Below are 26,450 nucleotides of genomic sequence, written 5' to 3' on the forward strand. Positions count from 1 at the left end.
TGAGCCCAAGCTTATTGGTAATTCAAATTCAAATTCCATTTCTGATGTCAAACAAGTTTCAGGTTAACAGTTAACCTCTGGCATTTCCTTTTGTATCATTTATAAACTTGGTACATTGCACATTTTCTAACGGATGATTTTAATGATTAATTGCTACCAATTGAATATCCTAAATTCTTCACCAAACAGGTACATCATGAAGAAATTTGCACAACCTACTCATCGGTTCCTTCTTTAGGTTTCCCTCCTTCAGAATCAGCTTGAGTTTTCTCTCCTTCAGATTCAGGTTGAGTTTTCTCTCCTTCAGATTCAGGTTGAGTATTCCCTCCTTCAGATTCAGGTTGGGTTGGAGGTGGCGGCAACATCGTTGTGACCAACTCTACTAGCTCTTCCACATCTTCAAAACGATCAGCACATTGCTCTACAATCTGTCGAACATAAGGGAACAAATAACTAAAGCATGTGCCTACAAAATATTATTGGATCTACCTACAAAATATCTGGTTATTATAATAGGAATAATGCTACTTTTCACACCTATTTCACACCGGTTGACGTGGTGCGTTTTAAGTGGTTTTCTAACAAGAGATCTCATACATGATCAAGTGTCAGTCCAACAAGTCCCGACCAACACTCAAGAAGCTGAAACCAGTCACAATCCAGTACTTGAATCAGCCACATCCAAAAGACAAATCCTTGGGTACATAGAAGAAGAAGCCTAGGAAGGTAAATTGTTTTTATAACCATATAACCATATATGTACATGCTTTGAGTTCATCATGAAAAATTTTCTTCTAGGTACCAAAAAAAGTTTTGTAATAAATTAATATAGAAAAACTCGACAACTCGAAAATGTTTGTAATAAAAGGAGTCCAGAAAATCTAAAAAAGGAAACTTGTAAAGAGCAATTAGCAGCTGCCTCCACCAGCATAAGTTCAAGGACTGAGGCTACTATGCAAGAAATATTTTTCACCATGTTCACGTTAATGCCTCTATTTAGTTATACCAAGACGGCTCTTCTTCAGAACATAGAGATCAAAAGGCATCTTTAACTAAATTATTGTCTTAAGCAGTATTCAATGCAACATTTTTACACTCCTACAGATTGAACCCAACTGATCATCTCTTGATAACAAAGTCATTTAGGTTAAAAATGTCACATAGAGTCAATCATTTCTTCACTAAAGCAAGAAAGTTACAAGCAGTCTTTTTCACCAAAACTTAGTTGGATGGGCTCTGAAAGAACCAATTGGTGCATGACCACATCTTCATCAATTTGAGGGTGATTTCACATGTGTAACTAAAGAAGCATGAGACAAAGATTCCGGGACAAGCAATTACCATTTTAGTTATGATGAATAAATCTTTTACTCAATAATTGAAAAACGCAATGTTCTATTCCCTATTGAATCTCCCTACACATCTCATGCTTGTAGATGCTGACAGGCGCTCAGCCTATTTAACATAGGGTTCCCACTTCCTGCTGCCCGGATTCAGGACGCACAACTGGCTACATATATGGCTAGAGTATATAAACACACAACATAGAGCATATGCTGAGAGACATAATGATGTTCACTGGCTACTAACAATAGAAATATTAAAAGAGAGATGAAGACAAAAGAAAAAGGACACTGACAAAGATATTTTTTCTAGAATTTACCGGATAAACCCCAACTGCAGAAGACGGTCTCATGTTGATGATATTTAGCACCTCAGCCTTCGCAAGGTCAAACTTTTTACATCTCTCTGAGAATTCTTTGATATTCTCTTTGGTTTGATTACAAGCAGCAGTTTTAACCAAATAATCATATACCTATAGCACCCAGAAAGACAAATAATCTTCAATTTATTCAACAAAAACGAAAACAAATAAACTTGGGTGGTGGTACTGGTATAGAAGAGAAAAATCCCACCTTGTACTCAGATGGTACAACATTAGCAAGAACTCGAGTTGAATCCTTTGCAGCCCCTTTAGACCGTAGAAAGTCAAGAACTTCAAAATTGGTAAGTGTACCGGCATTTGCTGCTAAACTGCAAAAACGTTTAGAAATATTTATATCCATACAAACCCAAATAAGAAAAACAAAAGGCGTGAGAATTTATAATCCATAAGGGCTCAAACCCATTTAAGAAATAGGAGCCCAACTACCAAAAGCAAAAGCAGGATAACATAGTAAAAGGGAAAGCACATACATCTTCATCACCAGGAAATCAAAGACCGAAATTTGATAAACAGTAATGAATGGTAGTGCTTCAATACACCTACTTCACAATAAGAAAAAGAGTACGTTAAGTTTTAAAATAAAATCAGAGAATAAGAGAGCAGCCAACCGAGAATTCAAATATAAAATCCTGTTTTGCAAGACCTCAATTCCAAAAGTACGAGGAAGCAATAAAACCCAAGAATGCACCATCTTTACATTTAACTCAGAGCTCAACAAAAACACATGCATACAGCATCACAAATGATCAAATAATTGGTCTCATTCTCTCTTTCAGAATAATGCATATCCAGAAAACACATAAATCCTTTTAGTTTTCCAACTCGTACCAGTCTATAGGAAGCCAGATACTCAAAACAAGGCCAAAAACTCTTTTCTTTTTTTTAAAAAAAATAATAATAATAAACAAATAAATAAAAAATAAAAGCAACACATCAATTTCCATTAAATTTCGATTATCCCTCACAGAAAACAGATACCCAATAACCATGAGTCCATGATAGGCAGATTAACAATACAATTACGGAAAAATAAAGCACTTTTATCATAAGCAGTAACAATAAGCATCAAAATCACAGCAGCTAAAGCACAGAGCTGACTATACAATAACAACCAAAAGTTTGAATCTCAGTCACTCATTGTAAGGATTTTCAACCCACGATATAATAAAAAACTTCGCTGAACTGATGCCAATACAATGATTTTGACTCGCTCAAGACGACTCTGTTATCCTTCAAACACCAAAACAGTAAACACCCAAAAAAACAAAATTCAAACTTTCATGTTCTTTTTCTTTTCTCTGTGTTTTCTCGGGAACCCAACAGAGAATTAGACGGCAAACAGAGAACAAAACACAGTAGAAAGTATGCTTTACCAATGAGATATAACGCTCTCCAAACGCAGCTATATTGTTCGCTAAAATCGCTAAGGGATATATAAAACTATAGAAATATAGAGAGAGCTTTAGAGAGAGAGAGGCTGAGGTTTTGGGAGAGGGTTATGCGGAGAAGCAAAGGAAGTGGCTGTGGCTGAGAGCCTGAGAGGCGGCGAAATTTCGCCCTTTCTGGGGGAGAGAGGGAGAGAGAGACAGCTTAGGAATTTTCGGAGAGACCCAATTCTATATGGGCTTGGGCCTTCATTTTAAGTTTTTTCTTTTTCTTTTCTATTTTTGTTGATTTTTTTTTTTAAAAAAAAAAAAAATTTGTTAAGATACATGCCAATCCATTAATTTTTTTTTACGTAATACAGTTGAAAGAATTAATCCCATTTTTATCGATAACATAGGTATTGTCTCTAATACAAATTGAAACTTAAGTGAAAAAAAAATGAAGTCGTTAAAACTTAAGTACTAATAAGGTATTTAACCATTTTTATTTTTGTTGTTTATATTCTTTCTCTTAGACGGTAGCAATGACTTCAATCGACATGAACGCTCCATTGCAAAAAGCTCCTCCCACAACCACGGCCAGGGGTAAGATTCTTTGTTTAACCCCGGTGGATCGGTGGTAGTTTAGGGTGATGTGAAATACATGAAGTTGTTAATAAATGACATATCAACTCTACCCGATATGATTCATTTCATGGAAAAAATTAAAATTAGTACATCTAAAGATGCATATAAAGTTAATTTTGATACGTCTTTCAAAAAATTTAAATAATATAAAATTATGTATACTGTTAAATACTCTAACTTTAAATCATAACCGTGAAATGAATACTTACTAAAAACGATCATTGTCCGACATCTTGGCATTGACTATTGAAGTGGTACATCAATAGTTTGGGTTAATTTTAAACAAGAATTAGGATTTAGAAGTTATATGTCAATTTCATCTACAAGGAGTAAGCCATTATTGGCATTCTCTATTTGCGCAACTGATTTTGCATGTATTCTTAAATATACAGAAGAGGCGATCATCATTCCTACACCCAATCATTTGCACCTCTCCCACAAAATATAGAACAGTAAAATAACCAGAATCAAGGCTTTGTTTGGTAAACAACAATGGCTTTACAATGCACTGTTCATGATTGGTGAGGAAAAAAATGAGTGTAATAATTAGTATAGAAAAGTGAAAAAGTTGTATTGAAATGTAAAAAAAAATTGTTTTGTAATGATTTTTTTATTTAAATAGTAGTAAAAAGTGAATGATGTGATATAAAAAGTGAGAATGTTTTAGTGTTAATTTTTTTGAAAAATGAGATGAATAATGTGGGAGATTGTGATGTTTAACAAACAACACCCAATTTATCCTAAATCATCGACGTAAAAGGCACACTAATTACTCCCTTGGGTAACTCTCTATGATTCAATATAAAAAGTGAAAATGTTTTGATGTTAATTTTTTTGAAAAATGAAATGAATAATGTGGGGGAATGTGATGTTGTTTAACAAACAACACCCAATTTACCCTAAATCATCGACATAAAAGGCACACTAATTACTTCCTTAGCTAACCCTCCATGATTCAATACAACTCATACAAAACAAGCATTATTAATCACTTTGTCTCAGTAGAACCCCTCCACTTCAACTATTTAGATTTAAGACCCCATTGTGGTTTCAATTTTGAGCTGAAGAATCTGGATATACAGTAAATTCAGAGAAAACAAAAATAGTAAAATTGATTTTATTTCTTCTCTTCAAAATACGAAACCCCAACCATCAAAATGTGATTTGGGCAAAACGACATAGCATCACCAAAGCAAAATACAATAAAGTCTCAGAAATCAGAGCACCGGCCGTTTTTCTCCCAGTCGCCGAACCGGGTGGGCTCCGGACCACGGGGCCCACCGACCTCGCCAGTCATTTTATTCACAAAATTGCCACTGTCGTCGTAGTCGTCGTTGTCGCCGTCTTCTTCCTGGCTTTCGTTTGGGAGATCTTTTTCCGTAGTCTCTGCTTGTGGCTTGTTAGGGTTTTCTTCGAGCGGATGGGGCTGCTGAGTCGCGGAGCAGATGAGTCGGCTCACTGGGTTCGACAGGGAGCGAGTGAGCGGATCGGATCTGGTGTGGGAGAAGTTCAGCTTGAGAGCGCTCGATGAGAAAAAACGGCACAGATTGCTCGCCATTGTTCTTTTGCTTGCACAACGAAAGAAAGAAGGAAATGAAAGCCTCCAAAAGAAAGATCGACAACAGCTCAGCGAGAGAGAGAGAGAGAGAGCTCAACAGTGAATCTGTCCACAAGTGAACGGTGTCGTTTAAAGCAACGTGGACTAAGGTACCTCTAGCATAATAAACCGCGTCGTCTAGCATAATAAACCAGGGTTTTGTTTGTGCCTTATATAATAATAGATTAACACGTCATCATGGTTCAAAATTTCTTAACATTTATGAACGATATCATTGTGAAGGACTCGTCGTTTATCGCTTCGTCGTCGAATCCAAATTGCAAACCACACCACGTCAATCAAAGCTTTAACCATGGAAGCTTCTAGAACCACCGCGAAGGCCTCGTCCTTGAGATGGCAAATCCTCCGCCAAGCCCTTCTTAGTCGTCCTCCTCCGCTAATCCCCGGTACTTCCTTTATATCCAATTTTATCACTAATCAATCATACAATTTTCTCAATGTGATTAAACATCGATTTGCCCGCAGAAGAAAAAGAAGAAGAAGAGCAATCTGAAACGAGCATTAAGCGCATTTCAAGGAAGGCATCGCAGGGGTTCAACTTGATTCCCTGCCACGTAGTGGACGACGATGCCGTTTTAGCTTCGGGATCTTTGATGCGCCGCGGTCACGCTAGAGAGGCTCGCATGTGCTACACGTTGCCCGTCGACGGAGCTCCCAGGATTTTCCTCACGTGAGTGCTTAATTTCACATTTTTCCTCATTCATTTTTGTGCTGTTTGTGATTTTAATTTGTGGGTAATGTGTGAAAGATTAGTTTGAGGTTGATTATGAATCATTCATGCTGATCCCAAACATTAATGGGTTAGTTGTATTTTTTGAAAATAATGGAAAAGGCAGTGTTTGCATGTAATTCATAGTTTTCCTGAAGTGGGGTTATTTTTAATTATAAATTAGCACTGTATTAATAAAGCTCTTGTTTAGGTAATCATTTTCTCTGGGATAAAGTGCTGCATCTTTATAATTCAATATTAGTTCAGTGTGGTTTTTGGGAACATGAATATTGCATGTTTTGGGTGTGAAATGGTTACTAATATGTAGACTTTATGCAGCCAAAGAGTGGACGAGCGTGCTGACCTTGGTGATTTTGAGACCTGCAATAGATACAATATTGACAACACTGGGCTTGTTTGTAAGTTTCTCTTCGTTCCACATGAGCTTGTTCCTGGACCAGGCTTTGTGCTTGAAGAAGAGTCTTTCCATAAAACCTTTGCGTTTTTTTTTTTTGTTGGTTTAAATTGGTTAGTTATATTATCTGTTATCAATATTCCTCTTTGTTGGCCACAAAGAGGTGAGATATATATGTGGTTCATCATAGGGAGGTTCTCTCACATGGTTTGGAATTGCTAATTTGAAAGATTATTTGAGGCATCGTTGGAATTGTTCTCAATGAAGCTTTACTTTTTTCTTTTTTAAGTGAGAGATAGAAAAGTGTTTAGGCAGATGTTTTGAGGGCACCGTTTTGGTAGTTTCTCTGTTTTCAGTCCAAATTTGAGAAAACACGGAGAACAAGTTTTCTCATTCATGGAAATTTGGTAATTTTGAAGACTTGTTTAAAACAATACACAATTTGAACAGTCGGCATTGCGGTGCTGGATGGTTTGGGGGTTTAATGTCAGGGTTGTGCTGATGGTGTATCGGTGCAGTGATGATGCTTTGTTTGTGGCTTAATAAAGTAAGGGGTCCATTCTTCTGTTATGACTATGTGAAAATTGTTGTGGAGTTTCAGTGAAGAATACTGGTTGTTAAGGCATTAGTTGCAGAATCTTTTAAATGCTTTGCTTTCAGAAAGACAGAAACTACTGACAAGCATTGAGCTTATGAGGTTCATGAAGCAAAAGGCTTTCTACTATGGTTTTACTTAATAGTTAGTAGAATTACCCTTTGGCCCTTACTTCATATTTGAAGCAACATATTATAGAAGGTTAAACCTAACTTTATGCTTTGTAGTGAATGTCTAAAATCAACGCTAGAAAGCTATTTTCCAGTCAAATTAGGCTTTGTTATGTTCACCCTTTTTGCAGTTCAGTGCAATCTGGGCTCAATTTTTGTCAGCTTCTCGCCTTAACTCTTCCTTTAAAATTCAATAACGAAGCTTATTGACCTTAACTTGTGCACTAAATTTGGTGGTTCCATGAAAGAATCATTCTTTCATTTAGGTTTGCAACAATGCTGCAAGCTCTCAAATTCCGAACTTGCATTATGCTAGATAGGGTGTTGAGATCTGATAGATGCTTATTTTTCTGTTCTTCTATTTGAGATTAAAAGAAAGTGAAACAAATAAAACAATCAAGTTCACTCTCAACAATTTTGTTGCAGAAGAGTTTTTCAGGAATGACATTCCATCAAGGCAAACCGAAACTTAGGGATGTACAAATTTTGACCACGAAAATTTTCCTGGACTTTTTTCTTTGTAGTTCTTCCAGCTATTGTTTAACACCACATGATTTGGTGCTCTATATGCTAACAAGGATTTTGGTCGTTTGATGTCCACTAATATACTTGGCCTTTTTCTTTTTTTGGTCTTTTTCTTTTAGTTTTAACATTTCTTGTACAGGTCATTGGCCTTCAGAAGATGTACTTGCTTACTTTTGCTTATCACAGGCAGACATGTTCAGGTTTGTAATGATAAGATTTTTGTGTCAAATGTTATTTATGCAGGCGACTGCTGAATCTTAGTGCATTTTTTATCAGTTGTTTGCACTTAGAAAATTTATCTATATTATTTCTATCTAATTTATATGCATTTTCCCCTAATTTTTCCAGGTATAAAAGAGTTATTGAGCTTGGATCAGGTTATGGATTAGCTGGTTTAGTTATTGCAGCCATCACCGAGGCATCAGAGGTAGTGATATCAGATGGAAATCCTCAAGTAGTGGATTGTATCCTTTATTTATTTACTTTTTGATGAAGGCAGTATCCTCTCCCATAGATTGGTTAATTGACTTTTGGTTTAATCATGCTAAGCGTTATTGTGTGGGGGAAATCTTTGTATATTATATCTTTTTATGGTATCCGTAGGTTGATATGTCTTGTTATTGTCTGTTGAAGTCCGGAGACAATTTTTTTGAGACACCTCCTTCAACTTTTCTGTGGAATAATAATGCGTATTGCCAAGGGTGATAAGGAGTAGAAAATCTTGTTGAGACGTGGGAGGTTTCTTGTCCTTCACAAAGTGGGAAGTTTGGATGGTGGCGTAAGACAAAAGGCTTTGTGTCTGAGGCATTGTGGCTTGCTTGTGTGACTGTGTCTTCTTCAGGGGATTGCTATAGAAAAATCATGAGTGACAAATTTTCTGGATGGGGGCATCAAGCTTTTAGTTTTTTGAGCCAAATCTTCAATAGCGGCCCTAGAATAGAGTTGGAGGCCTCCTCAATAGTTGGGTATGTGGACGGGCTTGGGCTGTTTCAACCCAGGACCAGTCCCTGCTCTGTTTGTCCTATATATTTCTTCTGTTGCTGTTGGTGTCGTCCAATCCTCTCATTTTTCTGATATTGTCTGTATTTGCACAGTTCTGTTACTTATTGGTACCGTCACATCCCTCTTTTTTTTTTTTTTTTTTTGTGTATTTTTTTTCCTTGCAACCCTCCCCACACAAAAAAAAAAAAAAAAAAAACGCACTCACACACACACAAACAACCCTCCTCTTCCTCTTTTTTCTTCAGGATTCAGACTGGGGGTTCTTTGACATCCAGATATTCAGCGTAACATAGATGCCAATACTGGAGCATTTGGTGCAACCAGAGTGAACTCTATGACATTGCATTGGGATCAAGAAGAAATATCAAATCTTTCTAATGCTTTTGATGTCATTATTGCAAGTGACTGGTAAGTTTAATCTTGCTGAAGTATTTATTTTGATACAATGTGCATCATGCAGTGCTTCTTTCTTCATTTGAGAGTATGCAGAATCATTGAATGTGGTTGAAGTGATTTTATATTTTAATTGCTAAAATGTGTTTCCAAGTGCTTTCTGATGGCCTGTGACAAGCACTAGGGGTTTGAATTTCTGAATCTGGCTGTCAGATGACACTCGCACAGCAGCATCACATCTATCTGGTGGATGCTTCTTTTGCTTCCTACTAGTTTTAGTTTAATTACTAAGTTTGTGAGGTGATTGGCTGAGGAAAACTTTTTCGTTGCCTATATTTCTATGACCTGGAGATGTCTAGATAGGTAAGTTTTCTTCATTGGTCGACAGAAAAGGCACTTGTACGTAATGCATGAACATTTATGCACATGCAGCCACACACTGACGAGCTTTTCTCATCTTCATGTCAAGTTTATCTTTTTCAATATTTATTAGTTTTATTCCTTTTTGACAGCACTTTCTTTAAGGAATTCCACAATGGCCTTGCTCGAATCATCAAGCTCCTGTTGAATAAAGCGGGTCCCTCTCAAGCCATATTTTTCAGTCCTAAAAGAGGCAATTCATTGGACAAGTTTCTCGAGACAATCAACCAAAATGGCTTGTTTTTCAGTGTAACAGAGAACTATGACGCAGAAGTTTGGAAGCGTCATCAGGCATTCATGGATTGCAAAAACTCCTCCTGGACCAGCTACGAACAGGACCATTGCTATCCGGTAATGGTCAGAATTACACTATGAACTTTCTGTGGCTATTTTCCCTTGTGTTCTGTCTATATTTTGGACCGTTAAGTTCTTGGCCTGCTTTTTTCCGTTGTTGGTTGGCCCTCATGTTAGGCATAGATTTTGTTATTATTCCCAGGATGCAGGAAATTTTCCATGTAGGTATGGTTTGTTAGGGTACTACAGTTTCTACTAGAAGTCTTTACAAGCTGACGTGACACTTCACGTGGCATTTATATGGGCTATCACGTTAGGACTAAACAATTAAATTTGTAAAGAAATTATATAGTACTCCAACTATTTTCCTTGCCAATAAAGAAATGCATACAAATACTGCATTTGATTGATCTAATGATCAATTTATTAGAGATATTACTTTGAAAATAATATAGGTGAGTGCACTAAAGCTTTTGACCTAAGAAGATTCCTTTATCTCCATATAGGCATCAAAGTTACAAATTAAAAGCTTTTAGATATAGCCGTCCATGAGTAAACAAAGACCCTCCACCTAAAGATAAAGAACGACAATGTCAAAAGCTATTAGATACTCTGTGGATCGATTAAACTAGAATTTATTGGGCGTGGATGGAATATTTGCTTTTAGACACTGAGAATAAGGGTGCTTGTACAAACAAGTATAGGTGATTCTTCTCTTGTTTCTGTCTGTGATGAATCAATCCACTGCTAAAGGGAAAATGGAAAATGCTTGCAGTACTACAACTTTTATTACAATTCTGTTACCAACTCACGGCACAATTTATATTTATAAAAATGAGTGTCACATGCAATACTTGACAGCCCACATTTTAATGTAATGAAAATTTCAATGAAAAGCTCTATAATGCCTACTTTCCTTTTTCTTTTTGCCTTTAGAGTAAGTTCTAAAATTGGGGCATACGACAAGATTGCTCAATCAAGGATTTTTTGTTACTTTACCAAGATGTTCATGAACCAGAAAGTTTTGGGTAAGTAATATTTACCTGACTATTAAGGGACCATCAGCTCGTGTCTCCCACAATTATAGATATATTAAATAATACCAAAGTTCATTTTTAGGTTCATCAAATCCGAGTTTCTTTTTCTTCTGATTTACCCTCTGTTTTTATTGGTTTTTTTTTACTATAAAATGTGTACTACCGCATGACACTTTCACATTACACTCATTTTCATAAAATGAGTTTGCAAGCAAGCAAATTGTAATGATAACCCAAGCATATTTATTTGGAAAAGTTGGGATGCAAAAGCACCACTAAAAATGGACCGCAATCGTCTTCTTATCTTAAAGTAGTTTTGTTTCTTTCTTTGTGGCTTTGTGTTGTGTCATGTGGGGGTGGGGGCGAACCGCACACAAGTGGGTGAAGAATCACATCTCTCGAGTCTCATCTTTTCTCTCATAGGCAGTAGGGCAACAATTTGGATCATAACCTATTTTGGCTTGTTTAGCTTTATTTTCTTCTCTCATAACAACGGTGTTTTAAATTCTCCTACATGTAAGAACATGCAAGAATTACCCGACAGTTGCATGTTTTTTGAGCTTTAGACTTTAGATGGACTAAATGTTGGATGCTTCCACACTTCTATTGTGACATCTCACCAGCCCTTTATTCACCGACATAAGAGCATATGATAGTAGGGTAGCAATTTTTTTGGTTTGTTATTATCATCAATATCATCGATAACTTTATTATTATTGTTTTGTTGTTGTTGTCGTCATCAAATTTACTTCTAGGTTTTTCCATTACAAGTCAATTAGGATCGAGGGGTTTGACAAATTTAATTAAATGGGTCGTATTCCTATCGACACATATAATTGTATATCTATAATTTGACAACAAACCCGAATTATAAACTCAAATCGTCATCCTTAATTACTAAGTGTATATATATTCCTGAAATTCCTCTTATATATTCCTGAAATTCCCCTTCTGATGTTGAGTTGAATGACCAGTGTAATCCTGAAGGCTGCCTCTTGGTGATAATTGAAACTTTTGTCAAAAGAGATGGTTGATGATTGATGTGCCAACTTAACCAATTGGGTATGGAAATGAGAAGCCATTGTAGCATTGATGTGAAATGGCATCAACTTTCATGAATTTTGGCCAAAATCACTTCCGGACGTTTTCCAATCCTTTGTGCTTCACGCTAGTACTCATCAAATTTATCAATTATTCTAAAAGTTCAATTTAACAGAAAAATAATCATTGAATTAGAATGATAGTACTTGTTGGTCTTTAATTTTTTTTTTTTTTTTTCTCTTTTAATAAAGACGGATAGGGGCACTCCACATTAGCTTAATAATTATCTTAAAAACTTAAGTTAATAAAAAATAATTTAATTAATATTTTTTTCATTCGAATCTTATCCAACTATTTCCAAAAAAAATACCTGCCCTAAGTGTGGAACACAAGCTTCGTTAGCTTTCATGATTACATCTTGAAAATGGCTGAAAGCACAATTTCTTTATGCTACAATTGACAAGCAATATCTTCTCAAACTTCAAATAATATTCAAAAGATTCATGATTGCAGTTCAATTGTATATCTAAAGTTGGCCTCATTATTCCTTTTAGCTAAGTTTGTAAGAAAAACTTTGCTGGTGCCTATCTATCATTTTACCCCAGTGAGAACAACCAAAAGGTTTAATGAAAGTCTAAGATGAAAAAGATATTTATTTATTATTTTTTTTTTCCACTTTCCTAGTGAGCAGAGCTTAAAGCAAAGGGAAAAGCAAGCCCCACCGAGCAGAGGCAGACAAAGTATTAAAGATTTTTTATATGCTGGGCTAAAGTTGTAATTGCCGAATGAAAATCTATTCTGTTTAATGATTAATTAAATGATTAGATTTATTATAAGCAGTAATTTATCAATGGACAATAATGAAAATGATTACATATAATTTGTAACCTTATAAAATGACTACTCTCTCCCAAGAACGCGAGCACCTTGTGTGCAGTAAATCTATGTGTAACTTTTTTCTCTTTTCTATTTTACCTCTTTTTACATAACAATAATTGAAACTCCTACTACACGATCTTACAAGCTCACAAGATAATTTATGTGACAAGTAGCACGTCAACTATTAAATAATTAAATTTACTTAGTTAAATTTTGTTAATTTTACACGGGTTTCTTTTTCTTCTCAAATCTAGTATTTAATTCTTCCTCCAAAATCCATAAAACCATAGAAATGAGCAACTGACATTTAATCTAATCTAACTCACATAATAATTCCTTGAAACGGAGAGAATCGTATTCCTTTAAAAAGCGGGTTGCAAAGTGACCATAATCACTGATGTTGGTATTGATGATTTCTAATTTCTATCATTAAACGACTGCCATTGCCGATATACATGAGAATTGAACCAAGCACATGGCAGGGATAGAACTACAAGCATAAGAATGAGAGGAGAGAAATGGCCAAAATCAAGGTAGATGAAAAAGCTAAAGAACGGTGAACTCTAGACGAGTCCCCTGTGGCCAAATTGGCTAACCATGAAGTCGCCAGTTCAGCCTGCATAAGTGCTGAGTCTGAACCAGATTCTGGCCCTGACCCATCTGTCGTTGTTCCTGCTATCTCGGGAGGCGAATCTCTTGAAGATTTCAAACTGCATGCACAAGAAGAATAAGTTTAAAAAAGAATCATTGTACAATTATTATTGGGTACCAATGAAATCCATATCAATAACCTAAAAGAATTTATATGTTGGATAAAAAATAAAAATAAAAATAAAAATAAAAAAAATCCAACATTTTTAAGATGTGTTAATCCAATATGTTTTTTTTTATTATTTATTTATTTTTTTTATTACATATATTTGTAAATTTGTAATTTCATAATGACCATATAAAAAAAAAAAAAATAGCCACAATTTTGGCCATATATAATATCAAACCCATTACCCTGGAGACTTTGGACAAAATGTGATGGTATAATCAGCTCCGGTACACGTGAAGGTGCTGGTGGCATCATCGTAAGCATAGCTATAAGACTTGGGACAAGCCGACTTGAAAATCTCAGAGTATTGCGACGGCTTACAAGTCGACGCTGTACCGTACGCCCCGACGCAACAGTAATCCGGCCTCCCAAATGCCTCACACGCGCTCTTACAACCCCCGCCACCGTCCGTTCTCAGCTCCGCCGGGCACCGGCTGTTCAGGTCCGTGACACACCCGGTGGACTCGCAAGTACCCGACCCGCCACTCCCTTCCATTATCATCGGCAAGTTGTACCCATCAACCAGGCTCACGTCGTAGAAGTCTTGTGAGCCCGAGCCAAGTGTGATCTCGGCTAGAGTCGCAGGCGGGGCGGCTGTGGCGCCGTTGCACTCGAGGGTTCCGGAGCCGCAGTCACCGGTTGCGCAGGACCCGCTTCCGGAGCCGTCGAAGTTGCAGCCGGTTCTGCCCCAGAAGCGGCCGGACCACCCTGTTGGCGCCTGGAAAGCGCGAGAGCTGCCCTTTGTGAGCGTGAAACCGGTGCTCTCTAGCTTTGGGCTGCCGGCCCCCGATAGAATTCCCGGCCATACTGTGTAATCGCACTTGTTCACAAATGTGAATGTAGCTCCTGAAGCGCCTGAAGATGCCAAACATTTATTAGTTATTGAAGAAAATCTCTTAATCAAATCTCCTCCGATCACAATGATGAATTTAATCAATAATAATTCAGAGTATTCGCTTAAATGATTACTTATCTTATATTCTAACAACACCCAGATGTTGAAATCATTGAGGAAGTTTTATTTACCTTTGGAAATGAGGAGAAGACTGAGGCTGAGGAACGCAGTACAAGAAAGATGGCAGTAAAAACAGAACAATTCCATAGCGATCGATTTTCCTCCTTAATTTAGTTAATGAAGAATTATTAATGACTGTTTTTCAGAGGAGAAACAGTAGCGATAAATGTCGGTGATGGTGGTGCATTAATTGGATGGTGAGTGAAGAAGAAGAAGAAGAGGAATGGAGAGTATGAGCACCCATATAACTGCGCACAGAGTGCCTCCTATTTGTTTATTTCTCAGTCTCACTCTCTTTCGCTTTGAAAAAGAGTGGACGTGAGGAGGGTGAGGGAGTAGCGGTGGAGAATCATAAGCGTCTGCTCTCCATTCCTATTTATAAAGATATCCGTCTTCAATGGGTAGCTCAATCGGCTGTATATCACGTCTTATGAAGCAGAGGTCACTAGTTCGAATTCTCTCTCTTTCTTCCCTTTTGTGAACATGTAAAGAAAAAAAAAAAAAAATTATAAAGATATCCATAAACAAAAGCAGCTCTGTTTACTGGAAACTGGCTCTTTGCTGCCTGTATTAGTGCATAATTTCCTTCCCCCAAAGGGTAAAAACACGCAAAATCAACCCTAAAAATCTATCTTTTAAGTCCTAAATTTCTCTTTTTCCTGGACCAAAGAAAAAGAGAGGCTTTTACATTTTTGCTTTTTTCCTTTTTTGATCTTTTACAAATTTGGATTTTATGGATTAAAAGTTACCCAATGACACAATAAGACTACCCTCGATGATTGCTGTTTTTATCATATTTAAAAAAAAATAAAGCAATCAAAGTTGACCCTTTCCTAAATAATATAACCATCATTATTGCCATTAGAACCCGGATTTCTACAGTAATTTTGAAGTTGAACTTTGCACATATAAAATTTACACCAGAAAAAGGATCTTCTCAATTTTAAAGTAAAATGATCATTTTACTCTGTAAAATGAAGAACCGGCTACTCTCCATTTCAAAAGAAATGGAGAGAATCCGAATACCTTTAGATTAAGCTAACCAATTACATGCTCTCATTAAACGCCACGTTTAATAACATTCATAAAGTGTGACCGTGTGAGATAAGTAGAACTCAAAAACGTCACTGTTCAGTTGTCACTGTCTTATCCTCCTAATGAATAGAAGAACTCATTGAAGCTCTTAATGAATTTATTAAGGACTCTATAACTCATGATTCCATTACCAACAAAAAACTGATGAACTTGTTTGAGCTTCCCCGACAAGTTGCCATCAATTTTCTTTGTTTTTTTTTTTTTTAACAAGACAAATATTTCTTTGAATATATATAACTTTGTTCTAATTTTATTTGTATTAAAAAATTAATACAATTCGTGTTGGGGAAGCATCAGAAGATCTGAAGGCTGCATTATGAATTTACGAGACAAAAAGTGTGAGCTCACGATCAGTGTGGTCTCTTTATGCCAAATTTAAAGCAGATTCTCCATTTTTAAAAAAGAGATCGATCACTGACATTCGTTGAAAAACTCGAATCTTCCGACCGTTGGTCAGCGCCGGCCAAGTATCGCCGACTTACCCGTGACTTGCACGTGAGTCACGAAATTTCCCAGATCAAGAAACTGGGACCTATTTGCACGTGAGTGATTGTTTATGATCATGGGGAGATATTTGTGAGTCTTCATATCATATGACGATATGAATCTTGAATTAATGGGCCAAAACTCTGGATTTGATTTGATCGCCGACACACCACTATGCTTAATTAGAATTATATATATATATATATAGTAAATTAGTATCAATCAACTTCAGCCGTCGCACAAGTGCAAGTGAGTGAATCAACTTTAGCTGATAAAACCACTTTTTTATTGGAGATGGAGAGGATCACATCCAAACTCCGGGCTGAGAAGGTCGGTCGGCGATGGAAGAGGTTGGATAAGTTCAGAGACTTGTCGGATGTGTCGGCAGAAAATGTCTTCTTCAATGCCTAAATTAGTAATCTTTCAAAGGAAAAGATAGAAAACAGTCGAACAATATTCTAACTAGGGTGAAGAAATTGCATCAACAGAGATGGTTTGTTTTTTTTCTCTTCTGGGCTCAAGAAAAGGAAGAAAGGAAAGAGTTGACATACTACAAAAAAAAAAAAAACATGATGATTACTAACGTGACAAACAGAAAATTCTGACGTGTTAAATCTAACACGTCAGAAATTTTCCGTTTCTGACACCCATAATCTTAACGCCTGAAACACGTTAAAATTGCCCCGTCATAAGGATTTGCTGACATGTCAGACCACCTAATACTTCAGAAAACTTATGTTAATAAAAAATCGTTTTTTTGTAGTGACATGGAAGGAATAAACAGAAAAAGCTAAATAAAACAGAAACATAAATAGACATTGAAATGGTTCATTGCAGATTATTGTCGGGTATTACATGCTCTCAGCACTCGTGTTCTTTATAACTCACTCAATAAAAAAAAAAAAAAAATGTTTAATCCGAAACAGTTAGAGCTAAAATTAGTGGCTTGTTTCGGGAGTTAGGTTTAGAATCAAGACATGATTTTGGAACGTATGTGGTATATATGTCAATACACCAATGGGCCATGAGCTTCCCTACCAAAGGGCCTCAGAGCCTATCTACCAAAATAATATCAAGATCGATGGGCCGATGAGAAACCCGCCGGCCTAGCCCAATGAGCATTTTGGTTCCTAGACTCGAGTACACCTATACTATGATAGCATTGATAGGACACGCCACACTCGACAGTCGACCCCCTTGGGTGTTGGAGTAGTGTCTCTTGTCGCCTTGGGACCGAAGGTTTTCCGATGATATCTCATTCGAATCCGACCGATCGAAAAATTGCTTGTTCCAATTTCCTTTCTAATTCTTCGTCAACCTTCTAAAATCTACGGGGTGGAAAAAGACGAAGGGGAAGTCAACAATATCCACATGGGCTGATGTGTGAATAGCATAATATAATGAAAATGTTGTAGTACTAGTCTCAATTCATTGCAGAACCTTTACACACAGGCATAAAAAAAGTACTTTCTCAGTGGGACATCTTTGTCGGGAATTCTCAGCAACAATCTTTGGATTTGAATCCTTAAAATCTTTTTAAAATTTTTATTTTTTATTTTTAATGGTCACGTGAACTACCATATCAGTTTATAAACATGATAAATATCATGTCGGCCGTCATCCGTTAGTTTACACTTTAATTGCTGATGTGATAAATGTCAAGTAAACTATAACGCTAATTTGTAAAAGATTTATATAATAAAATCTGTCTCAAGCAATCAGTGCACAAAACAAAGTGAAACTGAGGTTGATGTGTGCAAAGTGCCAAAAATGCCACGGTTAAAAAGCAACATTGTGAAGAATGTGAGTGTGACAGGACTACTTCGTGATGATTCGTCATGACCAGTTTGATTGACTCGACAATCAACATATAAGGTGGTCTACTTGTATGTTTTATATTGTTTGTCTTCTTAATTGACCCAAAATTACATGTTTGGATCAATTTATATTGTTCGTGCGTGCCATATAACAAGATATATACAAGAGATCGACACACGTCTCAATTCTAACAGTTGGAACAAGAACTGGACCGAGACCGAATCTGTTTGTCGAATTTTTATTTTGTTATAAGATATAATAAATGATGATAACTTCTTAACACTTATCAACAAATAGCCACTAAATTTGTTATGACATATCGATAAGAAGACTACAGAGATGTCTTGTCTGTTTTAAATTGATGCCCGATATCATATGCCGTGTAAAGTAGCCGTTATGGATAAGATTTTGAACTTTTTCTTTTTCGTGAGCATCATCTCCGATTTTTCAATCTGCCTTTGATCGTCCTTTTTTAAAGATTTGCGTCACCCCCGGCCACTTGAGAGATTTTGATAGTAAAATTAAACATTCTTTCTGAAAAGGCTGTGGAATCTTTTTCGTGGGGTTATATATATATAACTTGTTTTTGAAGGCGAAAGGGTTTCTCTTACAATAGGGTCGATCGGCATAATTAAAGAGAGAAAAGAATGGGGAAGAATTTATTATGGAAAAAGGAAATAGATATAAAAGGCATAACATGAACGATGTGTAAATTAAGGAGGTCAAAAAAAGGAAATGTGAGGTGGAAGGAAACATGCATGGAGGGGACAAAAGTGAAATGGGATGTGGCTTTACTGCTTTTGCCTCATCAGGATATGGTTTCTTGAAAGTGCCTTTCAAGTGCTGTTCTTTTTTCTTCTTTTTTTTTTTTTTTTTGTTGATATATTTCCCTAGATTATCTTAACAAAATTGTCTAATTCTTCATTTTCAAACACTAAAGATTTGGATGACATCAATGCTTTGATTAACATAAACTCATTGAGGTTAGTACATGTGTTATTGTGTTCCTAGCTCGTGTCTTGTTATGAAACACAAATCCCATTTTCAACGGGTCCAATTCCAATTGAAACTGGGTTTAAGATGGTGTTGACAAAGCTTTTGCCAATGATCTTAAAAACTAGATATATATTTTAACATAACCTTACCCTAAATCCAATATTAATACAAAAACTTCCTAAATGTGGTAGCTAACTCATTTGTTATAGAATAAATTGTTATACAACTGAGACGACGTAACAATAAAAATTGTAGTACCCATCTCTCATGCAACTTGTAAGAAACTTATAATAAAAGTTACAGTACCTAGCTAACTCATTTGTTATAGAATAAACTGTTATACAACTGAGATGATGAAACAGTGAAAATTGTAGTACTCATCTCTCACATCAACTTGTAAGAAACTTATAATAAAAGTTGCAATACATTTTTAACTTCAAACACATATCAATTAGTCAGAGTCACAGCTTTGCTTGCTGAGGTGTACTTTATACTCCAATAAGGTCATCATGAGTTGGAAATGCACTATGAACAAAGAAAGCATCAAGATAAGCTGAGAATTCAGCCATAGCCATCGTTGACATGAGCAAAGGTATCTAGCTGTACGTGTTAAAGCCACTTTCGCCTATATATGGTCACTTTACCGGCACCAGCAGTTGCAAGATGATGAACAAAATTTTCTTAAATGAAATTTTCTTCCATCCAATCTATTTCTATTAAATTTTTACTGATGAATAATTTATGTCATAATTAAAGACCTAAATTAATTCTTTACCAAACTAATTCTGGGCTTCTACATGACAGTTGACAGCATGTATATATGGAGTTTTTAAGCCCACTAATTTGCAATCAAACAAGCCCCATGAGATATAATTTGCTCTTGGAAAGTCGGTGACCTCAAGGAGAGAAATTTCTTTTATACTGGGTTGATTTTTTTTTAACACGGTCTATAAATTTTTCATGGGTCCTTAACATTTAAGAAACACATAATTTTTTAATTAACATATGAGAAGTATGTGATTTTTTTAATAGAATTATTAGAAAAGTATGTGCTTCCCACATATACAAGAGATATATGATAGTTTTACAAACTGAGTTAAGACTTAAAACATTCCGTTCAAAGGACGACACATAATATAAACAATTATACAAACTAATTTAAAGGAACCTCTCATCCAATTATTTAAAGGAAATTTCTGTCATCAACATAATTGATGACCTTATCCGTCAACTGGCATTGCATTCTTCAACCTTTTTGCTTGCACTGAGCTTTTCCTTTTCTTTATATTTTTTTATTTTAAAAAAAAAAATTGGCAAGTGCACTAAGTTTTTCTTAGGCATGATAATTTTTTTTTTTTTTTTTTTTTTTAAGAAAAAAAGCGATTGTTTTATGACAAAACTTAACAAGGAAAAGAAAAGCTAACATAATATATAACACACTTTTAAAGCACTGAATTCAACATCACAATATATCGCCATTAGGAAAATGACTGATTTTTCCCTTTTTTGGTTCAACAAGATATGCTATTGAGACATGAGATACAGTACTTTTTTTTTTTTTTTTTTTTTTTGTGAATAGTGAGAAAAAAGTGGACTCGTCAACCATACACTTTCAATTATTTCATCAATTCTGAACCGTTGCATTAATTTTTATTTTTTTATATGTGCCCACAAGGGAACGAAAAGAGATATAATCCTCTCAATTTTAAATGAAATAGATAATAAATCTAACAGTATACATGATTTCAATTTTTTTTTAAATGTGTCAACGTTTTATATACACAATTGGATGCACGAACTTTAAATCCTAACCATGCATCCGATAACTTCCGCTCAATGTTGTCATGCTGGATGGTCCTGCGCGCCTTGGCCTAAGAACCATCTTATCCACCAAGTTGATGTGAATGGAAGTGCTCGCTTAGGCTGCAAACAATTTTAGCGGTGAAAACATGGCCAGACAATGGTAGCCATTGTCATTGTCATAATTGTCATCAACCACCATATATGCATGTTAGACGACGATTGCTACTATCACAAATGGAGAATCTGTGTATTTGAAGGAAACAGGTTGATCATGAGCTGAAATCCAATATAGACCAATAATCCTGCTAGGTCTTCCCTCCATTATCTTTTCGTTAAAGGGTTTGGAACATTTTCTCACAAAAATAGTTGACAAAACAAAATATGATGTCCTATGAAGAAAACCAACATTGAAAAAAGGAAATTATGTTGTTTCACCGAAAGTAAAAAATCTCAAAAATGGGTTTCTTAGATATTGACTAATATCATAATTAAGGAGAACAGACAATTCCGGTTGAGATATATTTGGCCCCTATCAAAATTAGGTTTCATCTCTCATCATAATGTTCTCCCTCCCATAATAAATAATGAGCAATTAATCACCTTTCATGTATTTGTGACTATTAAACATAAAAAAAGGTAATTAATATGACTCAAATCACGGAACTTTGTAGCCTAATTTTGGATTAAAATAAGAAAACTATTTGCATGGAATAAGGCTGTCTACTTCAATTTATTTAAAAAAAAAAAAAAAATTGGACTCAAGAAAAATAAAAACTACTAACTGTGGATTGGCTATTGATTCCAAGTTCTTTGCGCGCAAGCTGTTTGAATTTCACTGAAATTCAAACAGCTATCCCATAGAAAGAAGGTTGCGGAGCCCACTTGCCCAAACAATTTATGATGCATAGACTACTTGTCCGGGACATATATGTGTCCAGGACAGATGGCCCCCACAATCTCTCTCTCTTGAGCTTTAGTCTAATTGTAGTAAATCTCAATCCAAGAAACTATAAGAAATGGATGAAAAAAAGAAGAAGCCTAAATTGTCGGAGGTAAAGCAGAATTGAGAAACCCATTAATATCCCATAAAATGTCGAAAGAGCAATGCTATCTACTCAGTTTTTGTCTTCTATATTATTGTAGTGGAGTTATCCAAACAAGTAATAGAACTTTCTTTTCTTTGTAATTGTACATACTATATTTTACCTTCCTAGAGCCCAATGTTTACACCAATGAGAGTTCTTTGAGGTGCATTTCTTGTAGGACTTATAAAAGGCATGTCAATCCTTTTTAGTTTTCAGATTGCACTTTTGTGGAATGCCTACCAATAAAAGCTTAGGGCACTATCTACACCCATTTCCTGTCATTTAGGGGCCTTTCATGCACTACTTCATAATTAATCTAGAAAAAGAGACGCATTTTTGCTCCAATCTATTATTAAATTGATATTTGTGGTTAATACTGAAATTTTAATAAACTAATAAAAAATATCAATTTAATAGCATGGCAAGGTAGCTAAAGTGGACACGGCCTATATATACTAATGGCTACCAAAAAAAGAGGCAAAACCCACGCCGTACTTTATAAATAAACCTGCAACTGACATCAAACAAAGACAAAAGCAAAATGAAAGGAATCTAAAAAACGAAAAATGACACTTGGGAGGGAGGAAGAGAGAGAGATGTCAACTTATTTTGGCATTTTAGAAAGCAAAGCCTCCAAAACATTACATGTTTTAGTCAATAGAACATCACAATCCAATGTTATCGTCGAACTTTAAATCTTTGCCTCTCGAAATAAAGTTAAATTTTTAACAAAACGAAGAACAAAACTTCCCAACTCTAGTGCTAATTACAACTCTGGCTTTCCAAATCAAAGCCGGCGGGGGGATAAGGATCGATGCTGATGCATTCGTTGATCTTTATATATATGTTTGTATTCCTTTGGATGAATGACCCCCCGTCACCATCTTGCACCCGAAAGCTCCTCCTCAAGTTGGGAAAGAGAATCAAACAAAATTGCAGTCCTTCCTGCAATGAGGCTGAGCCTTGGCCGTCCACTTTTTAACTCCACCGCAACTTTGCATGCACCAACCTGCCTAGTTCGCTCTCTGCCAAAACTTGCCTATTAGATATAACATATTTCTCGGGAAGTGTGTCTAATTAAAACTGTTGGAGTTATCTCACATCGGTTGTGGAAATGGTTGGTGGTCAATTTATAAGTGTGAGGAAAAGTTTTACCTCTTGAGCTAGCTTTTGAGGTTGAGATCAGAGCTCAAGTTTACTAACAAGTCTCGGCCCAACAGTCTACGGGAGAAATAGGGAGAAATTGTTGGGGTTATCCCACATCCCTTGTGAAAGGGACTGATGATCACTTTATAAGTGTGAAAAAAAACCTCACATCTTGAGCTAACTTCACAAAAATAGGATCATCGGACTCAAATTTAAATGTCCCATAATTTACTAGCCATAAGAGCCTCCGACCTCCTCCAATAAGTGAATCCCACTTCTAATCAGCAAATTACTAAACATTCCGGTCCCAATTCACCTGTCTAGTTAGACCCATTAGTGCTTTGAGACAATCAAAATAGCAGCCACCACCGCCATAACGGCGCCAATGAGATTTGTGGGTGTGTCACGAGTGGCCGCCGAGGGATCGGCTGAGAAATTGGTTTGCCCATTCGTTGACTTCACGCTGCAAACATCCACCGCCACCACAGACCAATAAGAGTCAGAATTTGTGCATTAAAATGTGTGACAGATCATTGACGTGTTGCAATATGACAAGCTTGGACGGTGCTTAATTGTTAACTTTTTAATTGAAAACGTGCCCATCTCGACTTACAAATTTTTAATAATTATTTAATTAGATTACTTATTTTTGTACGCAATAAAAAGTGTTTAAGCAAATTAATATGAATACCTGTTGGCTAGCTTTGGGCAGAAAGTGATGACGTAATCCGCGGATGCACAAGTAAAGGTGCTAGTGCCATCGTCGTAGGCGTAGCTGTAAGCGAGTGGGCACGCACTCTTAAAGAACTCCGAGTATGAGCTGGGCTTGCACGTAGCCGGACTCGCGTAGGCCCCACTGCAACAGAATTGCGGGTCCCCGAACGCCTCGCACGCGCTTTTACACGCCACGCTCTCATCTTCACCCGCTCTCATAACTTTAAGCTCCGTAGGACACGCACCGTTCAAGTCCACCACGCACCCCGTCGCGTTACACATGCCTCCGGTTCCACCCTGCGGCGTAACCGTCATAGGGAGGTTATAACCGTCCACGAGGCTGACGTCATAGAAGTCGAGCCCATTCGCGCCGTTTAGAGTGAACTCGGCTAGCGTGGCTGGTGGCACCGCTCCGCGACCGGCGCATTCTATGGTGGACGAGCCGCAGTCGCCTGTGACGCACGAGAACCCGCCGGTTGAGTCCTGGGCGCAAAGGGTCCGACCCCACATGCGGCCAGACCAGGAGGTGGGTACGGCGAGCGTGTTGGACTCGCCGGGTTGGAGGATGAAGCCGGTGGCGGGGAGCTGGTCGGTCCCGGCGCTGGATAGTATGCCTGGCCATACTGTGTAGCCGCACTTGTTTACGATAGTGAATGTCGCTGAATAGACTCCTGCGAGGAGATGTAGGAGAGAAAGAGAGAGGAGAGTGATGGAAACTACGAGAGAGGCCATTTGGGAATGTTAAGGTGGTATTTTGTGAAAAAAAGAGGGATTTGAGTAGAGGGCTTGGAAGTGCATTTTATAGAGGCTACGTACGGAGTCTATGATTGTGAGGGCCATGTGCAGGTGTGTGGGTCATGACGCTGTGGGGCCAGATATTTCGGTATATATGGCCCACGTTGCCACATGCAGGGTCGCAGCCAAAGCAATATAGGTCGGCAGTGAGGAGTGAAGAAGCTTACTTACTGATATGGAAAAGATGCTCTGGCACATAGGGCCAATCTATAAATATTCATTATAAAAATGGCAGTGCCAGTGAAAGGGTGACATTGAGATTCCCCAGTGTCTGGATTTTGCAATTCTGATCAGAGTAGTGACAACATCTTGGAGTTTCAGGTGTTAATGTGTTATAAATCATCTCACGTTATTGTTAATTTGTTAATTAGGTTAAAATGGTCTCGATTTTACTCCCTAGCATGACGGTACGGAGTAATCAAGGATACCAATTAATCGGGGCAAGTCAAAGTGTGTATTGGAAAAGACTGTGTCGTGAATATATACACGTATGAATTTTGAGTATTTTGTCGGGTTCATATACATAAATGACCCCATGCAATTCATTAGCTTTAACTTTTATGCGTATGTGTTTGGAAAAACTTCATTTTAAATCTTTGAACTATCGTTCGTCTTGAAAAGACCATTAAAATTTACGAACTCTTAATTTATATTTTTAAACTTTCCATTTCAATCAATTTATCTCATTCGTCAGATTTTAAACGTTAAAAATTATAAAATGACGTTTATACCCTTGATTTTTTTTTATAAAATTTCAAATTTACCCTTAATTTTCTTTTTTGTTAAAAATAAAAATCGAAAGTTAATTTGGTCTTTTTAGGCATTTTCATTAGAAGTTAACGGCTAAAACTAACGGAAGAGATAAATTTATTTAAATTGAAAGTTCAGGGGTGTAAATTGAGAGTTTTTTAATTTTGAAAATGTCTTTTCAAAACGCGCAGTAGTTCAAGGGTCTAAAATGAAGTTTCTTCTTTAATGTTTTTGATGAACTTTGTGGGCAATTATTCTCCTAACATATTGGACTCTACGCTTGCAATTAGGAATAATAATTTATATTTGTTAGTTAGATTTGGATCGTGTCGAATCAAGATAATGATTAAATAAGTAAATTATGGATCTGGCTTACATGATGCATGTATGTTGTAGTAAAAACAACGGTTAAGATTGAATCTCAAAATTTACTTATTTTTAGAAATTTTTAATAGAAGGGAGAAAATGAAGAGAGATTATGAGAGATTCAATTTAAACCGTTACTTTTACTAATAACAGCATGTAAGTCGGATCCGTAAACTATAACCTAACTCATTTAACCTTCGATTATAATGAATCCTTGATTTTACAAGTGTAAAAAATTATTAACCTTATTTGTTGCATATATGGAGACATATGTATAAAACATTTAATTATATAACTCACTTATTTCGTATAATCGTATTAGATTGTATCAACTATCAAGTTAGCTGTCAATGTCATCTCCATTTTACAAACATTCGTATAGTCTATAGAGCTACATGGATTCTGACCGGGTTATGTGTCTCTTGGAAGAAGGGAAGAGGCCAGCTGCTTACGTTGGCGGTTTGTTTTCTGCTTAATTGAAAGATATATATATATATATATATATAAAACGACGTAGCACGAATATGATACTACAAATACCCTACAAGGGAGATGGAAGTGGCCGCAAGTTGAGCTCCAGCAAATATAAAAAGTGGCCGCAAGTTGAGCTCCAGCAAATATAAACTACAATATATAATTAATGCGTGTTCTCTGTAGGCGTACGTAGCCAAAGATGGGCCATGCAGCTTACGCGCGCATTTTGAGAAACCTGGCTCGTCGTGTGA

The 26,450-nt window shown here is 36.5% G+C and overlaps 5 protein-coding genes across 6 annotated transcripts; 1 reads left to right on the forward strand and 4 right to left on the reverse strand.

The window, feature by feature from the left end:
* Positions 1-63: 63 nt before the first annotated feature.
* On the reverse strand, positions 64-3,324 carry LOC132170882 (uncharacterized). Of its 2 annotated transcripts, none has more exons than XM_059582023.1 (5): positions 3,100-3,324; positions 2,197-2,265; positions 1,917-2,034; positions 1,664-1,816; positions 64-428 (listed from the first exon to the last, which is right to left on the reverse strand). In XM_059582023.1, the coding sequence occupies exons 2-5, from the start codon at positions 2,202-2,204 to the stop codon at positions 216-218; spliced, it is 492 nt and encodes a 163-aa protein (XP_059438006.1). In that variant the 5' UTR covers positions 2,205-2,265; positions 3,100-3,324; the 3' UTR covers positions 64-215. The 2 variants fall into 2 exon arrangements, with proteins under 2 accessions (XP_059438006.1, XP_059438005.1); XM_059582022.1 differs by having other exon boundaries at positions 2,197-2,268.
* A 1,508-nt stretch (positions 3,325-4,832) lies between these two features.
* On the reverse strand, positions 4,833-5,300 carry LOC132170626 (uncharacterized). The gene has a single exon (XM_059581672.1). The coding sequence runs from the start codon at positions 5,294-5,296 to the stop codon at positions 4,949-4,951; it is 348 nt and encodes a 115-aa protein (XP_059437655.1). The 5' UTR covers positions 5,297-5,300; the 3' UTR covers positions 4,833-4,948.
* A 56-nt stretch (positions 5,301-5,356) lies between these two features.
* Positions 5,357-10,310, forward strand: LOC132170625 (calmodulin-lysine N-methyltransferase). The gene is made up of 8 exons (XM_059581671.1): positions 5,357-5,445; positions 5,579-5,742; positions 5,822-6,026; positions 6,405-6,484; positions 7,910-7,970; positions 8,119-8,234; positions 9,048-9,180; positions 9,678-10,310. The coding sequence occupies exons 2-8, from the start codon at positions 5,649-5,651 to the stop codon at positions 9,958-9,960; spliced, it is 972 nt and encodes a 323-aa protein (XP_059437654.1). The 5' UTR covers positions 5,357-5,445; positions 5,579-5,648; the 3' UTR covers positions 9,961-10,310.
* Positions 10,311-13,169: 2,859 nt separating this feature from the next.
* Positions 13,170-15,020, reverse strand: LOC132170422 (thaumatin-like protein 1). The gene is made up of 3 exons (XM_059581408.1): positions 14,683-15,020; positions 13,842-14,511; positions 13,170-13,546 (listed from the first exon to the last, which is right to left on the reverse strand). The coding sequence occupies exons 1-3, from the start codon at positions 14,756-14,758 to the stop codon at positions 13,327-13,329; spliced, it is 966 nt and encodes a 321-aa protein (XP_059437391.1). The 5' UTR covers positions 14,759-15,020; the 3' UTR covers positions 13,170-13,326.
* Positions 15,021-22,469: 7,449 nt separating this feature from the next.
* LOC132172963 (pathogenesis-related thaumatin-like protein 3.5) lies at positions 22,470-24,653 on the reverse strand. Its single transcript, XM_059584531.1, has 2 exons — positions 23,792-24,653; positions 22,470-23,563 (listed from the first exon to the last, which is right to left on the reverse strand). Exons 1-2 carry the CDS (start codon positions 24,544-24,546, stop codon positions 23,434-23,436), a joined length of 885 nt encoding a protein of 294 aa, XP_059440514.1. The 5' UTR covers positions 24,547-24,653; the 3' UTR covers positions 22,470-23,433.
* Between the last annotated feature and the right edge of the window lie 1,797 nt (positions 24,654-26,450).

Source organism: Corylus avellana, chromosome ca2, assembly GCF_901000735.1.
Source record: "Corylus avellana chromosome ca2, CavTom2PMs-1.0".
NCBI lineage: Eukaryota > Viridiplantae > Streptophyta > Magnoliopsida > Fagales > Betulaceae > Corylus > Corylus avellana.